Source organism: Thamnophis elegans, chromosome 12 (assembly GCF_009769535.1).
Source record: "Thamnophis elegans isolate rThaEle1 chromosome 12, rThaEle1.pri, whole genome shotgun sequence".
Classification (NCBI taxonomy): domain Eukaryota; kingdom Metazoa; phylum Chordata; class Lepidosauria; order Squamata; family Colubridae; genus Thamnophis; species Thamnophis elegans.
This window is the reverse complement of record NC_045552.1, coordinates 34,831,257-34,854,267: the sequence shown is the minus strand read 5'-3', so window position 1 is coordinate 34,854,267 and position 23,011 is coordinate 34,831,257. Positions and strand designations below refer to the sequence as shown.

The following is a 23,011-nucleotide window of genomic DNA, read 5'->3' as shown; positions in this document are numbered from 1 at the left end:
GCATCAATCCACAGGAATGAACAGCCTTCGTGTGAAGATTGCTACTCTAGTAGCAAATCTGGAAGAACTTAAGCCTTGGGCCTGGAGGCTCATTTCCGGAGATCCTTCTCAGAGGACGTGCCAGCCTCTGGAAATCTGTTGTCCTCCAGGTCTTCCCTAGTGCAAGACCCAACCAGAAGGAGGGCCATCAGGTCTAACCAGCTGAGCTCTCAAGAAGTCCTAAAGTAGAAGCCCAAACTGCTTTCTGCAGCAGTGATCAAATGGTCCTGGGGAAGGGAGGGATTCAGGGGGGTTGTGAGAGGATAGGCTGCCTGCAAAATGGCCAGCACCTGGGCTGCTGGTACCCTCATCCAAGCCAACCCAGCAACGTGTGGCTATAAAAGCTGGGCAGAGAGGCAACTGGGGTGGTTTGGGTTCATTTGGGAAACTCAAACAGCCCGAAGCAGCTGAAAACAAACAGGAGAGTTAATAGTTCTCCAGAAGGAAAACTCACAAAGAGAAGTAGTGGAAGAACAGGGGTTGTAGTAGAATTGGGGAAGAGAGATATAGTAAACTATAGGGGCACAATGGCTCCATGGTTAAAGACACTGAACTTCTCTGCTAAAAAGCTGATAGCCCCAGGTTCAAGACCTAAGAACTATACAAGAGGGTGAGCTCCCATACCTTGCTCCAGCTCCTAGCAGTTCAAAGGCACGTACATGCAAGTAGATAAACAGGTACCACTTTGGGTGGGAGGTAACAGCCAGTGCACCTTTGGCGTATAGCTATGTTGGCTACATGACCACGGAAATATCTTCAGACAACTCTGGCTCCCTTGGACAAGAAATGGAGATGAGCACCACCTCCTCGATTTGGACACTACTAGACAGAAAAACATTTACCTTTGATACAGTAAACAGTGAGTCCTAGCCTTTGAGCACTTGTGGGTGCATTGCTTAGAGGCTAGGTGGGGTTGTGTTGGCTCTTTGGGATTTTGGAGCCCAATAACCTGAAGAACCTGCGACAGAGGGATGCTAAGACACCTCCCTATTCCTGTCCAATGATGTTCTCATCCTTTTAATCATCACACCTCATTGATTTGTCTACCTGCCTATCCAAGCAGGGAGACATTACAGGTGGTTCTTGGCTTATTTAGTGACCATTCAGAAGTTACAATGCCACTGAAAAAAGGTAACTTATGACAATTTTTCACACTTATGACTGTTGCAGCATCCCCAGGGTCACATGGTCAAAATTTGGACGCCTGATAACTGACTCATATTGATGACAGTTGCAACATCCCATGGTCACGTGATCTTTTATGATCTTCGGACAAGCAAAGTCAACGGGGAGCCAGATTCATTGAACAATCCTGTTACTAATTTAACAACTGCAGTGATTCACCTAACAACTGTGGCAAGAAAAGTTGTAAAATGGAGCAAAATTCCTTTAACAACTGACTCACTTAGCAATTTTGTGCTCAACTGTGATCGTAAGTGGAGAACTAACTGTACAAACAAAAACATACCCACCAATTGACTTCAAACATAGAGGAGTTCTACAATATCCGCTTCCCACATCATGAATGTAAATTTCTGACATTTTAATCTCAATTTTCCTCTCAGGAGCAGCACAGATGACTTTCTGAGTCACCATTTTTTGATCCTCAGCCTTACAAAGCAGACTATCTAATGAGCTTCACAGCTAAGTGACTAAGTTTGTTTTCTAGACTCCTTAGTCTTTGTTCTCGCTCATTTCAATCCTTAGGTCAGCAACCTTTCTAAATGCCAACGCATCACCTTTCGGTGATGGTGAGATGCCAAAGTAAAGATTTATAGAGGACTGGGATGACAGCCATCTTGGGCATTCATCTTTGAAATCTTCTCTGTCCTGCTGCAAGCAAACAGAAATCTTGCCAGGATCACGTGAGATGATCTGCAATTCTAAACAACAGTCCATTTGCTCCTAGTGGCAATCGGCGGTGACTTGTTTAAACCCAGTTACAAAACTGTATTAATCTTAGATCAATGTGATGCCAATGTTAGCCTCCGGTGCCCACCAGATTCCATGTTGCACCCCTGACCTTTCCTTAAGAATGCTTTTCATTAAAAAGGTAAATGGGGAACTGACTTGCTATGAACCAATTCACTGGCACCCAGAGCTCTATTTATTTGTAGCAAACTTTTTAATTTCCTCCCAAACCCCACTATCTCGGGTAGCGAGTTCACCTTCTGATAAATAGGTTTTGTCAGTAAACTATGGCAGCCATTTTGTGACTGCACCCGCCACATGTTCCCCAATATCAGCTGGGGAAAAGCCATCACATGTACGCACATGATTGTGGCATTAAAGCCCTGAGTAATGATTTAGTAGGTACGCATGAACTCATCCCATTGTAATTTATTCAGCACAGATGCACCGTGCTTACATTTGTGTGTGTTTGCATCTGTGTGTGTTTGTGAGTCACGAGGGGCTAAGCACGGAGCCTTAGCAGCCCAGATTGGCTTAAAAACTCAAGTTTTTTCTGCCTCTTCTTACAAAGTGAAAAACCTCTGGTTGGCTGAAAAGACATCCATTAAAAATATGTGAGAGCTAGAATAAATCAATGCATATGCATAAACAAACCCAATTAAAATGTCATTTTCATTCAGCGAAGCAAGTGCAAAAACGCTGAGGTCATTTTGGAAAAAGTCCAGTCTCCTAATCGTCCCATCTCTCAAGGTATTCCTCATTCTACCACGTTCCAATTGTATTAACACTAACACACACATACACACACACGTTGGTTTGCCTCAGCCCCCTCCTGCTGCCCTGCACCAACTCTTGGGGAGGTGGCTTTTCCATGCCCCAAACCAGTAGAAAATCTATAAACCCCAAACTGAGCTCTGTATGTTTTTAACACCCTTTCTCCGAATCCCCAGCTTTTCCTGGAGACGGGCTTTCTGCTCTTAAAAACACACCCAGAGCAATGTGAGTCTGTGTGTGCGCGCACGCATGTTTTCTCTCTGTGTCAGTCAAGAGCCAAGCAAAATCTCAAGCAAGCTTTTTCCCCTTTCAAAACCACACACGTATGGAATATCAGAGAACTTTCTGGGTTGAACAAGTAGCAAATGTTTTTCTTAAGGGATTCGATGGAGAACAAGAACATCTGACTGAGAAATGATTTTATCTGTGTTTTTTCATGGGGGGGGGGAATGAATTGGCTTTGGAGACTGAACTTTTACCATACGCAACCGAGCAGCAATTGATAATAGATGCTATAAATTAACAAACCTAGATATTTGATCCGGGATCAATTATTAGGGAGAATATTTGGGATGGTTGGGGATGGGAGCCACAGTTTTCTATAAATTTTCTATAAGGCTTTTGGAATTTCAGTCCGGTCTTTCTCTTATTACTTTTCACAATTTTTTGATGGTTCGCATTTTAATCTCCTTGGAATGAGCTAAAATATTCATTAAAAACAAAAAAAGAAAACCATGCAGACAACCACAGAGGACCCGAAGTGTTAGCAAAAGCTCTTATGGCCCTTTTGCTGTTTCAACTTTGTTGGCTTTGAACTGCTGTTGCTTCGGACAGAGCACTTTAGGTGCACATAAGAACAGCACAAATGCATGTCCAGCATTTTGTTCCTGAGATCGGGTGGAAGGCAGGGCTGAGGGACAAGAGGCACATCTAGAAGCAGAAGCAGGAGACAGGACTACAAGCATTCAAGCTAAACTGAATAGAATAAAATAACAGAGTTGGAAGGGACCTCGGAGGTCCTCTAGTCCAGCCCCCTGCTCAAGCAGGAGACCTTACACTATCCCAGACAAACGGATGACCAGTCTATTTATGAAACCTTCCAGTGATGGAATACCCCCTCCCCCAACTCATGGAGTAAAATCTCTGCAACCTACTTTGACATTCCAGAGTCAATTCCAGCTCCTCATCCTGATTCATCTCATGTGAAAATGTCAGGGTTTTGTGGGAGTGCGCAAAGCATGGTCAAAAAAGTCAAGATGGTGGCTGCCATAGTTCAATTGAAGTACAGCCTGATTTTTATTATTTCTTTATTGATTTATTTCTGACAGATACGTGCACAAACACACTCCACTGTGTTGCAATTTATTCATTGTTTGCTTATGTCTGTAATAAAATATAACCAATAGCAAGCAACTGGAAAGACTTAACCACTTCTTTTCCACTGGCAAATGCCATTTGAAGAGATCAACACCCCAATCAAGGAACTATCAATTCCCACAAACAACCAAGCAGAAAACAATATCGTAATCAAAGAATTGCTAAGGAGAAAAACCGCATCCCACCAACAAGGACAAGGCAAGTTACTGTACACAAATAGAGAGCAAACCCCCTGGCCCTGACAAGATGACCTATCTGGGTAATGAAATGCCTGAAAGCAAACAATCAAGCTCTGAGAGCCCTAAGGACCCCACAGAACTTCAGTGGCCAAGGGTGCACTTTGATGCCATCTCAGGACATTCTCAAAAGGAGGGTCCTAACCATGTCATTTCTTCCGTGACTGATTACAATCTAGCCTTGAAAGGCATCACTTATGTGGACCTTCACTTGATAACAAACATCTGTCTCTTCATTCCAGCTGTTCTGTCCGTTCCCTTGTATCATGGAGGTTTGGCACAATTTAAACTGTAGGATCTCCTTGGACTGAATTAGGGCAGACAATTTTTTCAGAGCGAATTGCTTGAATTAGTTCGCATCCTCAATTCTGCCCCCACAACTACCTCCAGAGGTTGTGGGTGGTCCAACCCTGGAAGTTTTCAAGAAGAGATTGGACAACCTTTTGTCTGAAGTGGTAGAGGGTTTCCTGCCTGAGCAGGGGGTTGGTCTAGATGACCTCCAAGGTCCTTCTGTTGTTCTATTCATTGATGGTTTCAATAAATGGCCAGAGTTTACCTGTGCTACATTATTCTGCAACTATATCTCACAATAAAACCACTGTAAAACTAGACACATTACTAGAAGCCAAAATCACAAGACTACGTCTGATTGTACTTTGCCCATGTCATGCGTGCAAATTCACTGGAGAAGTCAACGACACTAGAATGGTTACTGGAACAAGAAGAAAGAGCAAGCAAAGAACTCGCTGGCTTCATATCATTAAAGCTAATGCAAAGATGAACAACCAATAGCTGAAGCGAGTTGGTAGCATGGACAAGCACTTGGCTATAAACTCACCAAGAATCGGACATGACTAAATGGTTAAAACAAACAAACAGCATCATAATACACACAGCTGGCTGACAATTCTGGTCTCAACGTATCTGAAAGGCAACTGTGTCTCTTCCAGCTAGTCTACAAAGTGGTATCCAGAAAAATCTTTGCAAAGAATCCATTGTGAGAAAATAAGAGTGCCAGCAAAATCTATATCCCCATCGATTTTTTTAAAAAAGGAATTCTAAAAAAAAAAGGTTGCCGGTTGGTGATTATTTTTTATTGAAAATGTGATTTAGCAGATCAGTTTAAATGGGATTTAAAAGAAATCATGACCTCTTAAACATAATCTGACCTATGGAAATGACCAAGGGTGAGATAATGTATTGTAAAGGAAATTAGGAATGACCTTGGAGAAAGAAAAATTTGGAGAAGGTTTAACAGTCACAGACTGAAGGAAGCATGAGAAAGGAACTCAAAATAACCATCTTTGATTTCATTGGCCTAAGATGAGGCAGAGAGAAATTTAGAAAGCTTTCAAGTTTGTGTTATTCTACTCTACAACCATACACAGCTTTCCTGGGATCACATCTGTTACTTTCCTACCTGCCTACCTTGAAGGGCTGATATTTGGAAATATTTTTGGTTTTTTTTAAGGAAAAATAAGAAAGGCAAGATCTGTCTCTAGAACAACAGGGGTGAAAAGTCCATGATTACAAATATTTGGAGGCAACTCAAACAAACACTTCCCTAATTCACTGAAGTATAAGGAGGGGGGGAGGTACAGATAACCAGCCTTGCAAGATTCTGTTGTTATAGCCTCTCTCCATCAAAGCAGATTTAGCCTTTTTGAGAAGGCCATTCCTTGGTCTGGTCTACTTACTGGGGCAGGTAGACACAAACACTAGAACCAGGGACTTCTGCAGGTGAGAATTGGGTCAAACAGGTCAAGATGACAATTGATAATCAAAGCCCATTTTTCCTATCTGTGTATTCCTGATGAAATTGCTTTAGTTTCTCTCTTGTCTTGCAAGTAGCTGGTTGGCCTAGTTTAAAATGCAGCCAAAGATAATTAGTGGCAAACTTTGTTTGGCTCAAAACGAAGGAGTCTCATTGGGCTGATTTCACTCAAATTGTCCCATAATCCTTATCCCATCAAGAGTGAAGCAAAGCTGTGGTGAAATTCAATTTTTTTTTTACTCCCGGTTCTATGGGTGTGGCTTGGTGGGCATGGGAGGGGAAGGATACTGCAAAATCCCCATTCCCTCCTCACTCTGGGACCAGCCAGAGGTGATATTTGCTGGTTCTCTGAACTACTCAAAATTTCCACAACCGGTTCTCCAGAACCTGTCAGAACCTGCTGAATTTCACCCCTGAAGCAAATGCAACATTAGGTCAATCCTAACAAGGGCAACCAATTTCACCCATTATATAAGTGGCACTGCAACTGCCTTTTCAACATGACCCTGAAAATGTACAGAAAAATCAGATGCTGAAAACCATATCATCCCAAAAGTTGGGGCAGAATGGAGGGGCATCTCCCATCCATCTGGGTGGTAATAGAAGTACCATCTTTGCAGCAAATGAAAAAAAGAAAAGCATTTTCAAGCATATTCAGATAGGCCTCAATTAACAACCATTCACTTTAAGAACCATTCAAAATTATGAAAACACTGAAAAAAAGTGATCTAGGACTGGTCCTCGCACTTAGGACCACCACAGTGTCTCACAGTCATGTGATCAACTTTGGGAACTTGGCAACCAGCTTATATATGTATGTTGGCTGCAGCATCCCAGGGTCAGGCGATCCCCCACCTGCAGCCTTTCCAGTCAGCCTCCAACAAGCAAAGTCAATGGGGAAAACCAGATTCACTTAACAACCGGCTTAAGAACTGCAACAAAAAGGTCGTACAATCAGGCACAAGTCAATTAATAAGTGCACTGCTTAGTAAAGGAAATTCCAGTCCCAATTGTAACAGAATAAGAGAGTTGGAAGGGGCCTCAGCGGTGTTCTAGTCGAACTCCCTGCTCATGCAGGAAACACTCTACCATTTCAGACAAGTGGCTGTCCAATCTCTTCTTAAAAACCTCCAGTTGGAGCACCCACAATCTCTGGTGGCAAACTGTTCCACTGGTTAATTTTTCTCACTGCCAGGAAATTTCTCCTTAGTTCTAGGTTCCTTCTCTCCTTGATTAGTTTTCATCCATTGTTTCTTGTTGTGCCTTCTGGTGCTTTGGAAAATAAGTTGACCCCTTCTTCTTTGTGGCAGCCCCTCAAATATTGGAAGACTGCCATCCTGTCACTCCTAGTCTTTCTTTTCATTAAACTAAACATACACAATTCCTGCAACTGTTCTTCATATGGTTTCGCTTCCAGCCCTACCTCTAAGGCCAGAGATAGGCGTCCTGGAGAAAACATGTCAATGGGAGCTCAAGTGTTTCCACTGCTCCCTTCGCAGGAAGCCTCCTCCCCAGCCCTCAAGGTGGCAAACATAATGTAAAGCCTTTATTGTTGGGGAAACAAGAATAGGACAGCCCGGAAATAGAATCTGAGTTTTGACTGGGTTAAGCTCAGTGGCCCGTTGGAGGCCAGAGAACCAAGGAATGCCTGAAAGAGCTTTCTCTGCCAAGAAGGTCGTCTCTTCCCTTGTTCTTGGCCTGAAAACTCTTCCATCACCCAACATAAAGAAAAGGTGGGGGAAGAAGAGGGGAAGGATCAGGCCTTCCTGCTTTCATTGTCCTGCTCTCAGTCTGCAGGATTTAGGACAATTTTGCTCAGGAAAGATCAGAGACCCCACCAGGAATGGGGCAATCTGCAATCAGTAACCAGCACCCACAACACTAGAAACATCAGTACAGGTAGTCTTTGACATACAACAGTTGGTTAAGTGACTATTCAAAGTTACAATGGCACTGAAAAAAGTGATTTATGACACTTTTTCACACTTATGACCGTTGCAGCATCCCCATGGTCACATGATCAAAATCCAGACGCTTGGCAACTGACTCATATTTTATGACAGTTGTGGTGTCTTGGGGACATGTGATCAACCTCTGTAACTTTCTGACAAGCCCAGTTAAAAGGGAAACCAGATTCAATTAAAAGCCTTGTTGCTAACAACTGCAGCGATTCACTTAACAACTGTCAAGAAAGATTGCAATGTTGTAACTTTGAACAGTCCCTAAATGAACTGTTGTAAGTCAAGGAGTACTAAAACACAGGTGTGTATGTTGGAAAGGAAGAAATAACTTTCAAGCGGAAGAAGATGTTTTGAGGGTTTACTTGAAAATTTAAAAATCCAACACTGGGAATTCCCTTGACTTCAAATGTTTATAGGACACTAACTCAATCTGTACAGGGGAATTACCCTGTCAAGGGAACAAAATGCAGTGAAATGAAATGTGTTTCATATAAACAATAAAGCCGCCTGCCTAATTTATGGCCTATGCAAGAAATAGGTGGTGGTCCTACGATAAGATAATGAAATGGCCTTTGAGCAATTTTACAGGAAGAGGTCTTCCAGTAACATGGAGCAATTCACTCCAAGCCTATCTCCTCTGGTCTCATTTGGATCGTTTTCAAATATTGGTGCAGCTCCAAATCTTTACTTGGATGTGTGTAATTTCCCTTTAAAGGAGGAGCAGAAACTAAAATACTTTGCTTCTCCAGCTCCCAGGTTTCACTCCAAACAGCTAGACTACAATTCCCATTACCTCCAAGTGGTTTAAAAAAACGGGACGCCTCAGACAATTCATTCTAATGCACCACAAGGCAAGACACACCAGGATGCAACCTTGAAGGTAAAACACAACTATTTACTGCAGTATCCTCTGAACTCATTTTTTTTTAAAAAATGCATATGATTTCATCATGGTCGCATACCAGGAATGCAGAATGCCTGTTTTTAGAGGCATTCTAAGACAATATCAAGGCTCAAATGTAGAATTTGCTTTCCCTTGTGGTCAGGTTACTCTGAACAAGAAGTTGTGTCTCAAAAGCAACTACTCTGTTGCTGATGCTATTTCTGACATATCAGCTGACCAACAGATTCTGATTTGGGCCACAAGAAACTAGAACAATTTAAGCCTCAAGGCCCAACATGGTTGGCTTCTAATTCCTAATTCATCAATACAGGAGAATATCTGTAGGTCAGGCTTGAAATGAGGAATCCTTGGGGCTCTCTGAACTTGGTCAGAACAAGCACTGATGCTGTTACCTAGAGTTTGGGTAATGAAATATTTGCAAGAAAACAACCAAGAGCACCAAGGACTCTTCATAATTCACTGCTTGGATTAGAAGCTGGTTTCCAGTGGACCATTTACTACAATCTAGAAAATAATTAAAGGAGGTTTTTTTCCCCCTGTTATCTATTTTTAAGACAGGTTCTCCATCCAGACTGTAGTGGGCTTCAACCAACAAGTCATGAGGGAGCAGGCAGAGATCATTTTCTCCGATGGGAGATTTCAAAATCATTAACCATTCAGCATAGTTTGGGGCCCTGTGAGAATCCAAGAGGGTATCCTGGAGACAGCCAGACCCAACTGACATCTACAAGATGGCCAGAACCACCTAGTCCACCACCTCAAGACACCACCTCACAGGATGATGGAGATTGTGGTGTAAGAAATTTAGCAGGGACCAGATTGGAAACTGAGACTCAGGGTGGGAATTATTGTTTCTTGATAGTCCCTCCTAGTCAATAACACTGGATCTCCCTCACCCTATGAACCGAGGCTGGAGCCCACGCAATTCTGGCTACGCGCGAGTAACCCGACAGAGCCGTTTCTGAAGTCAGCCAGAGGTGGGAAAGATGAACCTCGGGAGGCGCAAAGCAGCCGCTTCGGGTCGGTTTAGGCACCAGCCCAGCTGGGATGGAGCAAAGCGGCTTTTCCTCGAGGCCGCCTTGCAAGCCTAGTCCTGCCGTCCTCTTGTCTCGCCTGACCAGACATCGGGCACTAGAGACGCTCGGGTTTTAGTCCGAGGCGGCGGCTGATCTGCGGGGCGCCTTTCCACCCGGCCGGGACGGAGCGCGATCCGCGGGGCAGCAACCGGCCAGGAAACCAGCGACGCCGCGCCTTGCGCTGCCCGTCTGAAGGAGCCGGGAAAGGGCTGTCCGGCCCGCATACCCGACTCGGCTCTCTTCCTCGCGGGAAGAAGAGCGCGAGGGCCGCCTGCCGTCCTGGGGCCGCGCGGAGCCTGGCGTCGGGGCAGGAGGGCGCGATTTCAAGGGGGCTTAAAGGAGGGAGGGGCTCCCGCGGACCACCACCCCCCGCCCGGGCCAAGAGCGGCCGGAGGGTCCCAGCCCGACAGGGCGGCGCAAAGAGCCTCACAGGTGCGTAACTCCAGCGTGTGGTCCTTCTCGACGCCGCCGGCCTCCTCAAGCAGCAGGATGTAGAGCATCCCGAAGGAGTTGTGGATGCCGAAGATGGAGCCGTGGCACCAGGTGGCGGCCAGCACCACCACCCAGCCGAAGCCGCCGTCGGGGGGCGTGAAGTCGGGCGCAGCCGCGGGCCCCGCTCGCCTCTCGCGGGCCCCCGAGGCTCTCCGGCCGCTGCCGCCCTCCTCCTCCTCCTCGGCCGGCTCCTCCGCCTCCACGGCGCCCTTCTCCTCCGACAGCGCCTGTTCCTGCCGCCTCAACGCCATCGCGCGCGCCCCCGACGCCGCCCCGGGCCGGCTGAGCTGCGCGGGCAGGCGGGGCGGGCCGAGCCAAGCCGGGTCTGGGCCGCTGCTGGGGCTGCCGCTGGGCTGCTCCGCCGCCGCTGCTGGCTGAGCTGAGCTGCGGCGGCCGAGCCGGTCCCCACGCCTCCTGGCTGCCCGGCTGCGCCCCGCCCCCGGCCGCCCTCCGCGCCGCGCCGGAGCCTCCCCCGCGCAGCCCAGCCTGCCTCCCGCGCCCGGCCTCGCCGCCGGAGGCCGCCTCGGCCCTCTGACGCCTGGCGCGGCCCTCGGGCTGGCGGGCAGGAACGGCTCCCTCCTCGGAAGAGGCGAGGCGGAGGCGAGGCCGCACGTGTCCGCCGAGAAGAGGCGCCTTCCGTGGGAACGCCTCGGCCGGCTTGGCTCCGGCTGTCACCCTCCCGCGGTCGGCGAGGCGGGCGAGGGGCGGGGAGGATCGCCGGATGGAAGCGCTGCGCGATGTGGAAACGGGACCCGGGACCGCCGCTGCGGTGGCGCACAGGAGGCCGGCCGAGGGGGCAGGTCCTGGCGGGCGGCTGGAAGACGGCGAGAGGCGCCCGGGTGCGCCGGGGTCTCCCGCGTGTTTTGGGGGAGCCTCGCCAGAGTCTCTGGGAGGGGGGTCCTCCACAGGCGGAGCGGGAGGGGGTCTCCCACACGTGTCCGGTGAGGGCGGGCTGGAAGAAGCAGCCGCCCTGTCTCTGCCCCTTGCATGGCAAAATGAACCCGGCGCCCCTTTGGCCTTTAGAGCTGCACGGACCGACTGAAGCCCCCCGAGGCCCCTTCTGGCTGCTCTGGATTGAGCCAAGCGGGTTCAAGGCGAGCAGCCTTATGGCGCAAGAGGGCCGAGAGAGAGAGAGGCCGGGACGAGGAGGCTCCCCGGGGCTTCAGGTCGGCGGGCAGGGACGCCGGGCACACGAGAGAGCGGGTGGCGGCTCCGCCCGGGCGCAGCGACAGCTCGGCTCCAAGCGGCGCGTCTGCTCCGCGCCTCTTCCGAGGCCCCGGCGCTGCCGTCGCTTGGCTGTCCGCCAGCCTCGATCATGCAAACCGGAGGAGCCGCTTTTGCCCGGCGTGCGGCTCTGATCCTCTTTCCCCCGGGGAATTGCGCACAGCTGCTTCGACGTCCTTGGCACGAGCAGCTGCCGAGAGCTTCCTGGTGCCAAGGACGGCAAAGCTTTTCTTTCCCCCCGCTTCTCTTCCCGCCTTCCTTTCGTCTCCGCTGGAAAGAATGACAACTGCGCTCGTTTATTACCTGTTGCTCTGGCTGAACGGGGGAAGCCTTTTCAAAGGGAGGTTCAGGAGCTGCAGAAGGCAGCCGAGTCAACTCACAGCAACTCCCTGGCCCATTTCCCCAGCTGAGCCATCTTTGGGTCTCCAGAGCTTACTGGACTACCATCCCCAGCAGCCCCAGAAAGCACGGTGGATGAGTGGGGGATGCTGGGAGTTGCAGTTCATCAGCATCTAGGAAAATAGGCCTCTCCAAGCCTTTATTTCAAACACTTTCCTTCCTTCCAACCAACCTTTTTGAGCAAGAAAGACGAAGCTTCTCCAGCCAGCATTATTATGGCTGAAAATATGATTGGAATCTAAATATAGGGGGTTGAGAAGAGCTGGAATAATCAAATGTCATTTTTGTTTTGCCACAGGTTTGGAGAGGTGTAAAGAGCTGGCACTGCCCCAATAGGGGAGGAGCCTTTAGAGGAAGGGTGGAACCTAAGCCTAGCAATACCTGCTGTGGGCAGTGATGGCTATCTTTTTTGTCATCTTGTACGGAAAGAACATGTGTGCACACATCAGCATGCACGTGTGGCCACATCCATAATGCACCCATAATGCAATGCGTGCATGACACTCCCCTCCAGCCCGTTTTAGGCCTAGCAGGCCTCCCTGCAGCCTCCTGGGACCAAAAACGGAGTGGGGGGAGTGCTACACCTCCTGCGCTCCCCCCACCCCCACGTATGCATGCGTCTCCCCCGATACATGCACGCATGTCTCCCACATGTCCCCATCCTCTTTGCATGCATGGCAGAGACCTGAAAATCAGCTGGCCAGCGGGAGGCCCTCGTGCATGCCAGTGGAGCTGAGCTGGGCCGACGGCTTGCGTGCCCCAGAGAGGGCTCCATGTGCCACCTGTGGCAGATGTTCCATAGGTTTGCCATCACGGAGCTAGGGAACTCTGGGCTCAATGGAAGGCTGCCTCTCAAAATCTATCTTTGGGACATAACCAAATCAGATGGTCCCTCTTCACCTTTGATTTCAGCCACTGTTGAATGGAGGTAAGTCCTCAACTTACAGCCATTCACTGGGTAACCATTCAAGGTTACAATGACACTGAGAAAAGTGACTTATGACCATTTTTCACACAACCATTGCAGCAACCTCAGGGTCATGTGATCAAAATTCAGACATTTGTCAACTGACTCATATTTATGATGGTCCCAGTGTCCAGGGAAATCCCCTTTTGTGACTTTCTGACAAGCAAAGTCAATGGGGACACCAGATCATCTTCACAACCGTGTTACTGACTTAACAACTGTAGTGATCCACAACTGCCTCACTTATCAACAGAAATTATGGGCTCAGTTGTGATTGCAAGCTACTGTTGGCTGGGTTTACAATGCATGCAAAGCCATGTTGTGGGGATTGTGTGAGATCTGCTTTCAAGGAAGGGGATGATGACCTTGCAGGATTCATATTAACATGACACGTGCCCCAGTTGTTATGGCATACAGGTAGTCAACCATTTGTTTGAAGCTATGATGATGCTGAAAAAAATGACAACTGGTCCTCACACTTCTGACTATTGCCATCTCCCTGTGTTGATGTGATTGCAATTTAGGCGCTTAGCAACCAGTGTATATTTATGACAGTTGCAGCATTCCTGGGTCACCATTTGCAACCTTTCTAACCAGCTTTGAACAAGCAGAGTCAATGGAGAAAGTCTGTAGAGATTCTCAGTCATCCAGGATATGATTGTCCCCAAGGTGCTTTTTCAGGAGACAACTGGACTTTTTTGTTTTTTGTTTTCCCACATTTCTATACAATTTGGGATGAAGACCCTTGAATGGTGTGAGAGTAGGAAACTAGAAACTACAGGAACCAGGAGCATCACTCAGGTGACCCCCAGGTGGCCTCAATGTCTCTGTGAAAGCATGCAAATGACTAGCTGCCTGCAAGGAATATAAATCCTTCCATTCCCCACTATCCTGTCAGAGCTGAAGAAGCTTCTGGGATGAGAAGTGAATGTCTTCAAAGAAAAAAACAAGAATGTCCAGTTGCCAGTTGTCGAGTTGGCATCTTTGGGTCAATGCAGAAAGCTAGATTTGTTTAACAGTTGTTAACCAAATGTGGTAAAACAGAGCATGAGTTGCTTAATGACTGCATTGCTAATTTTATCAAAGAAGGCAAAGAAGATTCTTCACATGGTTCATTTAACCTACATCTGGTTCTGTGGCTGCTTCTCCACATGCTCCTTCAGTGTTTGAAGCCCAATTCCCACACTCTTTCTTGGCATGGTTTGAACTTAAACCAGTGTTTCTCAGTCCCAGACTTGTGGGTTTCCCAGAAGCAGAGCTGGCTGTGGAATTCTGGGAGTTGAAGTCCACAGGTGTCGAAGCCGCTGAAATTGTTTCTCTGTGGCTTAAACCAAGACAAACATTCCCAAGCAAGCAAACACACAAGATACGACACACCCAAATCCGCTTTTTTGTTGCTCCAGCTTAGAACTAAACAAGGCCCAGTCCTGGTTAGTCCTCAGAGAGGAGTCTAGCAGGAAGCGTGATGACAATAGGCTAAACTGGGAATCGAAAGAAGTTGTTTTATCCAGGAAAAAGGGGTTTTGTGCTTCAGCCAAGACCACAGCATGGAAGTTTCCATGAGGAGAGCTAGACTCAAAGCCATTCCGGGATGAGCAGATGTTTGCAGGGCAAGGCCCGGTTGGGTGGGGATGCTGCAAAGGTCGTAACGGTGAAAAACAGTCATAAGTCACTTTTTTCAGTGCCATTATAACTTTGAACGGTCACTAAATGAACTGTTGTAAGTTGAGAACTACCTGAATAATGTTTGTAAGACCAATTTTGTTATCTTTTTTTTCAGCGAATGTGTCAATTGTAAGGGGAAATGCTACAGATGTTATGGTTAAGCGAACCCATTGTTTGTTATGGTGTGGTTTTGCTGTACCAGTTTTGGGGAAAACCATCATGAAATGCAGCCATGTAACTGTGGGATACCGTAGATGTCATGTTGCCAAGCACCCAAAGTGCGGTCCCATGACCACAGCAGGGCCCTGGACTCTCAGAACTTTGGATCCAGGTCATAAGTCCCTCTTTTCAGCCTTTGGGTCCTAATTCCAAGTGGTTGGAAGTGGATGTCTCAAAGGTGCTTTTTTCAGGAGGCAACTGGATTTTCTGGGGTTTTTTTTCATTTGAAGACCTTTCGCTTTTCATCGAAGAAGCTTCTTCAGCTCTGACAGGATAAAGGGGAATGGAAGGATTTATATTCCTTGCAGACAGCTGGTCATTTGCATCTTTTTAGAGGGTTGTTGAGGCCACCTGGAGGTTTTACTGTGTCCTCAGGGTTACCTGAATAGTCCTCCTGGTTCCTTTGAGCACCACTCAGAGCTGAAGAAGCTTCTTAGATGAGAAGCGAAACATCTTCAAAAAAACAAACAAAATCCAGTTACTTTCTGAAAAAGCACCTTTGGGACAACCATGACGTGGATGACGGAAACTGTTGGAAGTGGAGGACTACTGTATCACAAAGGAAAATGATTACAATGTGTTTTATGGATTTTGCGCACCCCAGTCAGTAATATCAAAGAGATACAAACCATGTGGTCACAAAATGCGAAATGTCACGAAACAGAAGGAATGTTTTATCACATGTGGTGATGTTAAAAAAGCCCCCAAAGATGGACAAAGGACAGTGCAGAAAAATTTGCAATTTAAATATGAAACCCAGCCACAAGTGCTAGGTATATTTTCATAACGCATTAATAACAAACTTCATAATGTAATGAGATACAGACTCACAGTAGCCAGAACAAATGTTGGTCACCATTGGAAGAAAGACACAACTCCAAAACATGACGAAAGTCACCACAAATATCCACCAATGCTCCACAATACATATGAACAAGGCTTTGAAATCTGGGAATTTCCACCAAGCTCACTTGTGAAGTCTGATCCTCTTTCACGCGGTAAACAAACAGGCACAAAAAAGGCCGATGGGTCAGCACATCAATGCAAGCTTGTTTGGGTTGATGGATTTTATGTGTCTCCAAGTCGGTGTTGACTCTTGGTGACTTCAAAGATCACTGATATCCAAAACTGATGGTGTGTCTGAATATGTGTGCGTGTGCACACATGCACAATACTGATCCCCCCCCCCCCGGAGGTCTCATGCAAGCTAAGTTTTGGAATGGATCATATGAGGGATTGGGGCCAGTTCAAAGCCTCACATTGAGGGGAATTCCTAATAAACTCTAAACAGGCCCTCAGCAATTTTTTTTTTTGGGGGGGGGCAGCATATAGTTGGTTGGTTATTATCTTTTTCCAAATTCCCAGTCTAGGCTCCTGCTTTGTCATCTTCTGGTGGTCTCCCATCCAAGTCTGATTGGCTTGACCTCCTCCTGGAGGTCACCAGTTTGAAGTCACTTTGGTTTTTTTCAGACTCATCAAAAGCCACTGGGGGTTGCCAATAAGGGATGGGCTCTTCCAGGTTTATAGCTAAGGTACTGGTGTTCTGCAGAAAGCACATTCAGTTTGACACCTGGATCAAGCAGTACAGTTATGACTCAACTTATGATCACAATTACGGGAAGGGAGGAAGGAAGGAAGTGGGAAAGGCAGAGAAGGTAGCAATAGCACTAGACTTATATACCGCTTCATAGTGCTTTACAGCCCTCGGGTAAGCGGTTTACAGAGTCAGCATTGCCCCCCCAACAATTTGGGTCCACATTTTACCAATGTTAGAAGGATAGAAGGCTGAATCAACCTTGAGCTGGTTTGGATCGAACTGCTGGCAGCAGGCAGAATGTGCCTGTAATACCGCATTCTACTTGTGTGCCACCACAGCTCACCACAGGTAGGTTAGGTTGTCTGCAAGGATGGTCCAGGAAGTGATTGACAAGGATAAGTGTGAACTTACCCTCATACAGAGAAAGTAAGAACAGTAAGAACTACTATACGATTTTTTTTTTCTGCATTTCTACTAAGACCTTTTCTTTCCCTGGGTAACGCATGTAACACATCCAGAAAAGAAAAAGGGCTTTGATCACAGCCCCCATTTTGACTTTTTAGACCCCTGTCCCTGTACACTTCTGTTGCTTATCATATGGGGATCATGGAGGTTCCATTTCCTGTTACTCATGAGTTTTCCACAAATTATGCTCATGTATACCACACACAGCACAATGGGAATGCTTATGCCATATGCATAGTCTAGTTATGTTAGCCTGCACTTTTGTATCACTTTACATTTTTTGCAACAGAGAAAAAACAGTAGCTAACTGCAATAATTAATGGTAATGTAATCAAGCAGATGAAGCTAAGAAAAGTGCTAAAGCACAGAGGAAAAACAAGAATATGGAGAAAACGTCCAGCCACAGCAACAAAAATAACAAAAATACACCTGGGTTGTTATTTTAAGCAGAATCTCCATCTCTTAACAGGCCTTCCTTGATGCTTAGGTGACGTTGCCATGTGGAAGGACAGTCTTTTTCAAGTTCCCAAGATGAGATGTCCCCTCTCCCAGGAGCTCACGTTGCATGTTATGCTAAAGGCACAAAGTTCCCAGCCATGCTTCCTCTAAGCAGGTTAATGAGGCAGTTGGCTCTTACAGCTGGCCTGAATCTTAATCCCATTTTAGCTGAAGGTTTCACTCTGTGGCTGTTCAACTTGATTCCTTCTGGTGGTTTGGACTGATTAATGATGATTACTTGCCATCTAGTCATTGTCAACACTTAGCGGCCATATAGAACCAATTTCTCCACTATGGCCTGTCCCTGTCTTGGGCCTTCAGATCTTCCAGGGCTGCACCAAAGGATCCTACAAGCAGTTCTTATGACTCAAAATGCCCATTGTTAAGCAAGACAGACGTTAAGTGAGTTTTGCCCCATTTTATGATTTTTCTTGCTACCGTTAAGTGAATCACTGCATGGGGTAAGTTAGCCACATGGTCTTTAAATGAGCCTGGCTTCTCCCTTGCACTTGCTGGTCAGGCGGTCATAAAGGGGAGTCACATGACCCTGGGACATAGCAGGGATCATAAATATGAATCGGTTTATTACATGACCCTGGGGATACTACGACGGTCATAAATGTGAAAAATGGCCATGTCACTTTTTTCAGTGCCATTGTAACTTCAAATGGTCACTAAATGGTTGTAAGTCAAAAACTCCCTGTATAGGATAATCAGATTCCAGCTCAAGGATTTGGGAGTTTTTGTTGTTTAAGACATTTCACCTTCTGTGGCCAGTAAGACAGCATTAATGCTGCTTCTTCATCCCACCGACAGACCGCCTCTGAATGGTGCAGAGGCCTCTGGGGAGACCTGAAGGGGGAGGGGAGGGCTTTTTCCTATTCAAGCCAGCCCTTCTTCTGAGCAGGAAGTGGCAGATTTCCAGGTTTTGTTTTCAGACTGCATCTCAACCGCGCCATCTCATGGTTGAAAGAAGGATTACATGCCCATTTTTGGACGGCATGCTCTGATGCATACATTGCATAAGCCACAGTTTGTTTTAATATGGATTGTTGGATAAGCCACAATGGTGGAGTTGCACATCATGCTTTAACAACCATGGCAGCCTGCATAATAAAATGCCAAAGCGAACCAAAAATCTCATGGCTTAGCAAAATGTCCTTGAAATTTGGAGCTTTCCAATTAACTCATTCTAAAATCTGTTAGTCAGAAAAAGTGGTACCAAATTCCCTCTGATGTTTTGCTATCATAGACTAACATAGCTTTCCTACAATGTTCAGAATTGCTTAGTTTGCTGAATGCTTTTTATACTCTTCCTTTCCCACCCAATTTGAAATACATTTGACATTTTCGTTTCTGATTTTAAAACCCCTATGAAGAGACCAATCAATCAGATCAATCAGAATTGATCAATCAGAAGTCTTGCTCTGAAATATGGCAGATTACAATTTTATTTTACTTTGTAAGTATGTGAAAATAATCACCTGGTAGCAGAAGCGTTTATAGGCTTTTTTAAGGGCTCTGGTCTATTTAGACACATGTCCTGAGTAAACGAGGAGTCCTTGATTTATGACTGGTTGTTTAGTGATCATTTGAAGATATGGCAGTCCTCCCCAGGGCTACATATGATGTGGAGTCAAAGTTACTATGACTGCCCCCCACTCCCTGATCACATTTTGAGTTCTCTGCAACCAGTCAGTGTTTATGGCCATTTTCAGCCTTCTGAAACCATGTTATTGTGATTCACAATGGTGTTTTTTCTTTTCTTTACTTTTTTTTGCCAGAAACCAGTATTTAGTTCCAGTTTCCAGCAAAAATGACTGGGGCATTCACTGAACAACCTCTGCAAAAAAGATTGTAAAAGTGACCAGAATCACATAGCGACTTGCTTACCAACTAGCCCAATTTAAAACTGTAATTCTGGACTCTATTGCAGTTGTAAGCCGAGGATTACTATATCAATATCAGTCAGCATATGGCCAAAAGGGACCTTTGAAAGTCAAGCAGGAGACCCTGTACCATTTCAGACAAATGGCTGTCCAGGCTCCACTTAAAGATGTCCAGTGATGGAGCTCCCACAACTTCTGAAGCCAAGCTGTTCTATTGGTTGATTGCACGGACAGTTAGGAAGTTTTTTCTTAATTCCAGATTGCTTTTCTCCTTGATTAGTTTCCATCCACCGTTTCTGTCTTGCCTGCTGGTGTTTTGATAAATAAATTGACCCCCTCTTCTTTGTGGCAGCCCTTCAAATACTGGAAGACTGCTATCATGTCACCCTTAGCTCTTCTCCTCTTTAGATAAGCCAAGCCCAAATCCTGCCGCTGTTCTTCATACGTTTTACTCTCCAGGCCTTTGATCATCTTTGTCGCTCTTCTCTGAACTTTTCCCAAAGTCTCAACATCTTTTTTGTAGCGTGGTGACCAAAACAGTTTTCCAGGTGTGGTGTGGAATGCTACAATATATGCAGGAGCATAGGGCTTTTCCCACTGTGGGAAGGGAACTTCACCAAGACAGTGTTGTATTAGGAAGACCAGTACAGCCCATAATCAAACTGGAAGTCACTAGAATAACAAAGCCAGCACACATTCCAAAGGAAACCTCCTGAGAATAATTACCAGGATATCAGGACAATTAGAAATAGGTGCAGAGTAGAAAAATAATACAAAAGACCTAGGAAGTGCAGGAAGAAGTTACCCTTAAGAAAAGGAAAAGGTCAGAGTGACAACAAAGACGGATTAGCTCAGGGCAAAGATGTAAAAATAGGAAATACAGTAGAAGACACTTGGGCTCATCCCAGCTCCATGGGAAGTACTTTAGGGCAGAGGAATAACAAAACGCAAGACAGATTAGAAACATTAACAAGGACACACGCAAAAAAGTGATAAAACAATAGTACAAAGAAAACAAAAGTAATTCAAAGAGGAAAATGGTATAAAAAATGTACACTTACTGTATGTCGGGGTCAGCTCACTCAGGAACACTGATCTACATCACTGTCGGTCTTGCTTTCCTGAAATAATAAAGACAACTTGCTTTCAAACGCAGCTTACTTCGATCCTAAATTCATTCACTCAGCCGGTGATGCTCTCCGAACCTGTGGAGGAAACCTTTTTCCATTTAACACCACCACCCAAGATCACCTTTGCTGATCTTTGGGAGGGGAAGCAAAACCACTGAAGCAGATGGCAGCATCGGAGGTCCAGGAGGTTCTGAAATAAAAATAAACTTGAATCACTATTCAAATGAGATTGCCAGGCAGTCCTTAATAATTTCTAAAATTTATTTCAGTGGGATTTTAAAATGTTTTGCCATTCCAATTAATACAAAGTCACAAAGACTTGCAAGATTAAAGAACTTTTAAAAAGCATTCACAGCTAAAACCCTGAAGACAGGGCCAGAGCAGAAGAGAACTCTTCCACGGCCTCTTCTGGGGCCCCGGAAGTCAATAGGAGGGGTCAAAAAAGTCAATATGGCTTTTGTGGTGGTGGGATCAAAGCCTGGCCCCTTTCAGTGGGCTTCCCCCCTGGGGAGACCCTTGCCTGGCAAGTTTATCACAGCTTGATTACCTTAGAAGCTCAAAGTTGGACCAGTGCTGCCCCCTGCAGGAATGTCACTCATGTTGCATTCACATTCATTAGAATGTCACACTAATTTAATTCTTGTGACACCGGATGGACCAAAAAGGCTCACCAATGTCACTTGTGGCCAATAGAGGCTAAATTTGGGTCTCCCCGGTCCCAATATAGCTCCTTCCTCAGCACCCCACTACCTTATTGAATGGCACATTCACATCACATCTTGATAAAGACCAAGAGAAGAAAAATTCAAAATCTAAAATCTTATAAACGTAGGTCCAGATTGCAAATATCATTTTTTGCTTCATTTGTCACAGCCAGGAAATAATTAAAATCTCTCCATTATAAGCTCCATTTTGGCACTATCATACTATATGTTGGATAGTTTGCTTTTCAGCCCCACAATTCGGTGGTGCTATTTTGTCCCACCTGCAGAAGGCATCTGCACATCTATGTGCAAATCCGGTTCAGTGTTGTCCATCTCAGACGGGGCTGATCAAATCCAGGTGGTTTTTTTCTTCAAGATGCAAGACAAACTTCAACATTGTGAGGGCCATGATAGATTGTAGCCCATAATATCTGTCCATTCAGATGACACCAGCAAGTCTGTACTTTTGTGAATATCCCTTTGCTTAGTTGAACTGGGGCTGCGGATCTTCACAGACCTTCAGGCAGCCAAAGCGCCAACTGCTCTGCCCACGAATGTCGCCCAGATACTGGTCCTCCCGATTCTTCTCTTGTGGAAACATTTCCCCCCACTGCTTGCTTGGGGGACAGGGGAGGAAAGGAAGGGCTGTGCCACCTTCTGTGTGCCTCTGAGTACAATGGGTTGAGCGTTGTGGTTGTGTTAATTTCGCTCCTGGATGTTGAAGGAGAAGAGGCAGGCAGTTTAGGCAGGCAGGGAAAACCAGCCATGGCAGATTCCGATCAGCACTGTGAAATTGACTAAAGCTGATTAGCTAAGCATGACACACCTGGCGTCACCCACTCCCCGTCTCCCCCAATGGGCACCTTAAGCAGCGGTTGCAACTGGCAGGTTGTGTATCTGATGAATTACAGCCAGCCAATTGTTATATTTCCCGGTGGGTAAGAAAGTTGTCTCCTGCAGAGATTTGGGGTATTTCTCCTTCTCCATCTCCTTCTCCTCCCTCTCCTTTCCTCCTCTTTCTCCCTTGTCTTTTCCTCCCTCTGCTTTTCCTCCTTCTCCCTTTCTTCTTCTCTCTCTCTGTCTCCCTCTCCTCCTCCTCCTAACCTCCTCCTCCTTCTTTCTCCCTCTCTTTCTCCCTGTCCTTCTCCCTCTATCTGTCCTTCACCTTCTCCCCCATCTCCCTCTCCTTCTCTCTCTCCTTTTCCTCCTATCCTCCTTCTCCTCCTTTTTCTCCCTCTCCTCCCCCTTTCTCTCCTCCTCCTCCTCCTCCTCCTCCTCCATCTCCTTCTTCCTCTACCCTCTTCCTTTTCCTCTTCCTCCTCTTCCCCAAACAGCATCAGGGAAGCTGGGTACGGAGGCAAGAAACAAGAGATGGATGGGGTTGGAAGTGCTTGGAGTTCTCAGAGGTTCTGGGAATGAATAAGAAAGCTGTGAATAAGAGCTGGTGCCAGGGTAGTATTGGAGCTGGTTGGGATTGTTTGGCCAGCTCTGGGATAACAGCTTACCCCTGCGGAGGTTGGATAGAGGTTATTGAATAGGGCCCAGTGTTCAATTCTATCAAGTCCCTTCTGAATCTAGAGTCTATCCCCCCAAATGTTAGCATTTCCCCCCAGTTGGATTTTGTCTGCAAATTTCATGAGTTCCCCTTCTAGATCATTTATGAAGATGTTGAAGAGCACTGGGCTGAACCTCCAGCGCCCCACTTCATGCTTTTGTCCATGTGGATGCCGTTCCATGGAAGAACATGGATGAAAGGGATATTCCACCTGT

The 23,011-nt window shown here is 46.3% G+C and overlaps 1 protein-coding gene across 1 annotated transcript in view; it reads right to left on the bottom strand.

Moving 5' to 3' along the window:
• Nucleotides 1–10,939, bottom strand: part of SLC16A2 (solute carrier family 16 member 2) — an 83,088-nt gene extending 72,149 nt beyond the window's left edge. Inside the window, exon 1 of the mRNA XM_032227133.1 lies at nucleotides 10,483–10,939. Within this exon, the coding sequence (XP_032083024.1) occupies nucleotides 10,483–10,795 (313 nt within the window). The 5' untranslated portion in view covers nucleotides 10,796–10,939. The remainder of the gene's footprint in view (nucleotides 1–10,482) is intronic.
• Nucleotides 10,940–23,011: the final 12,072 nt, after the last annotated feature.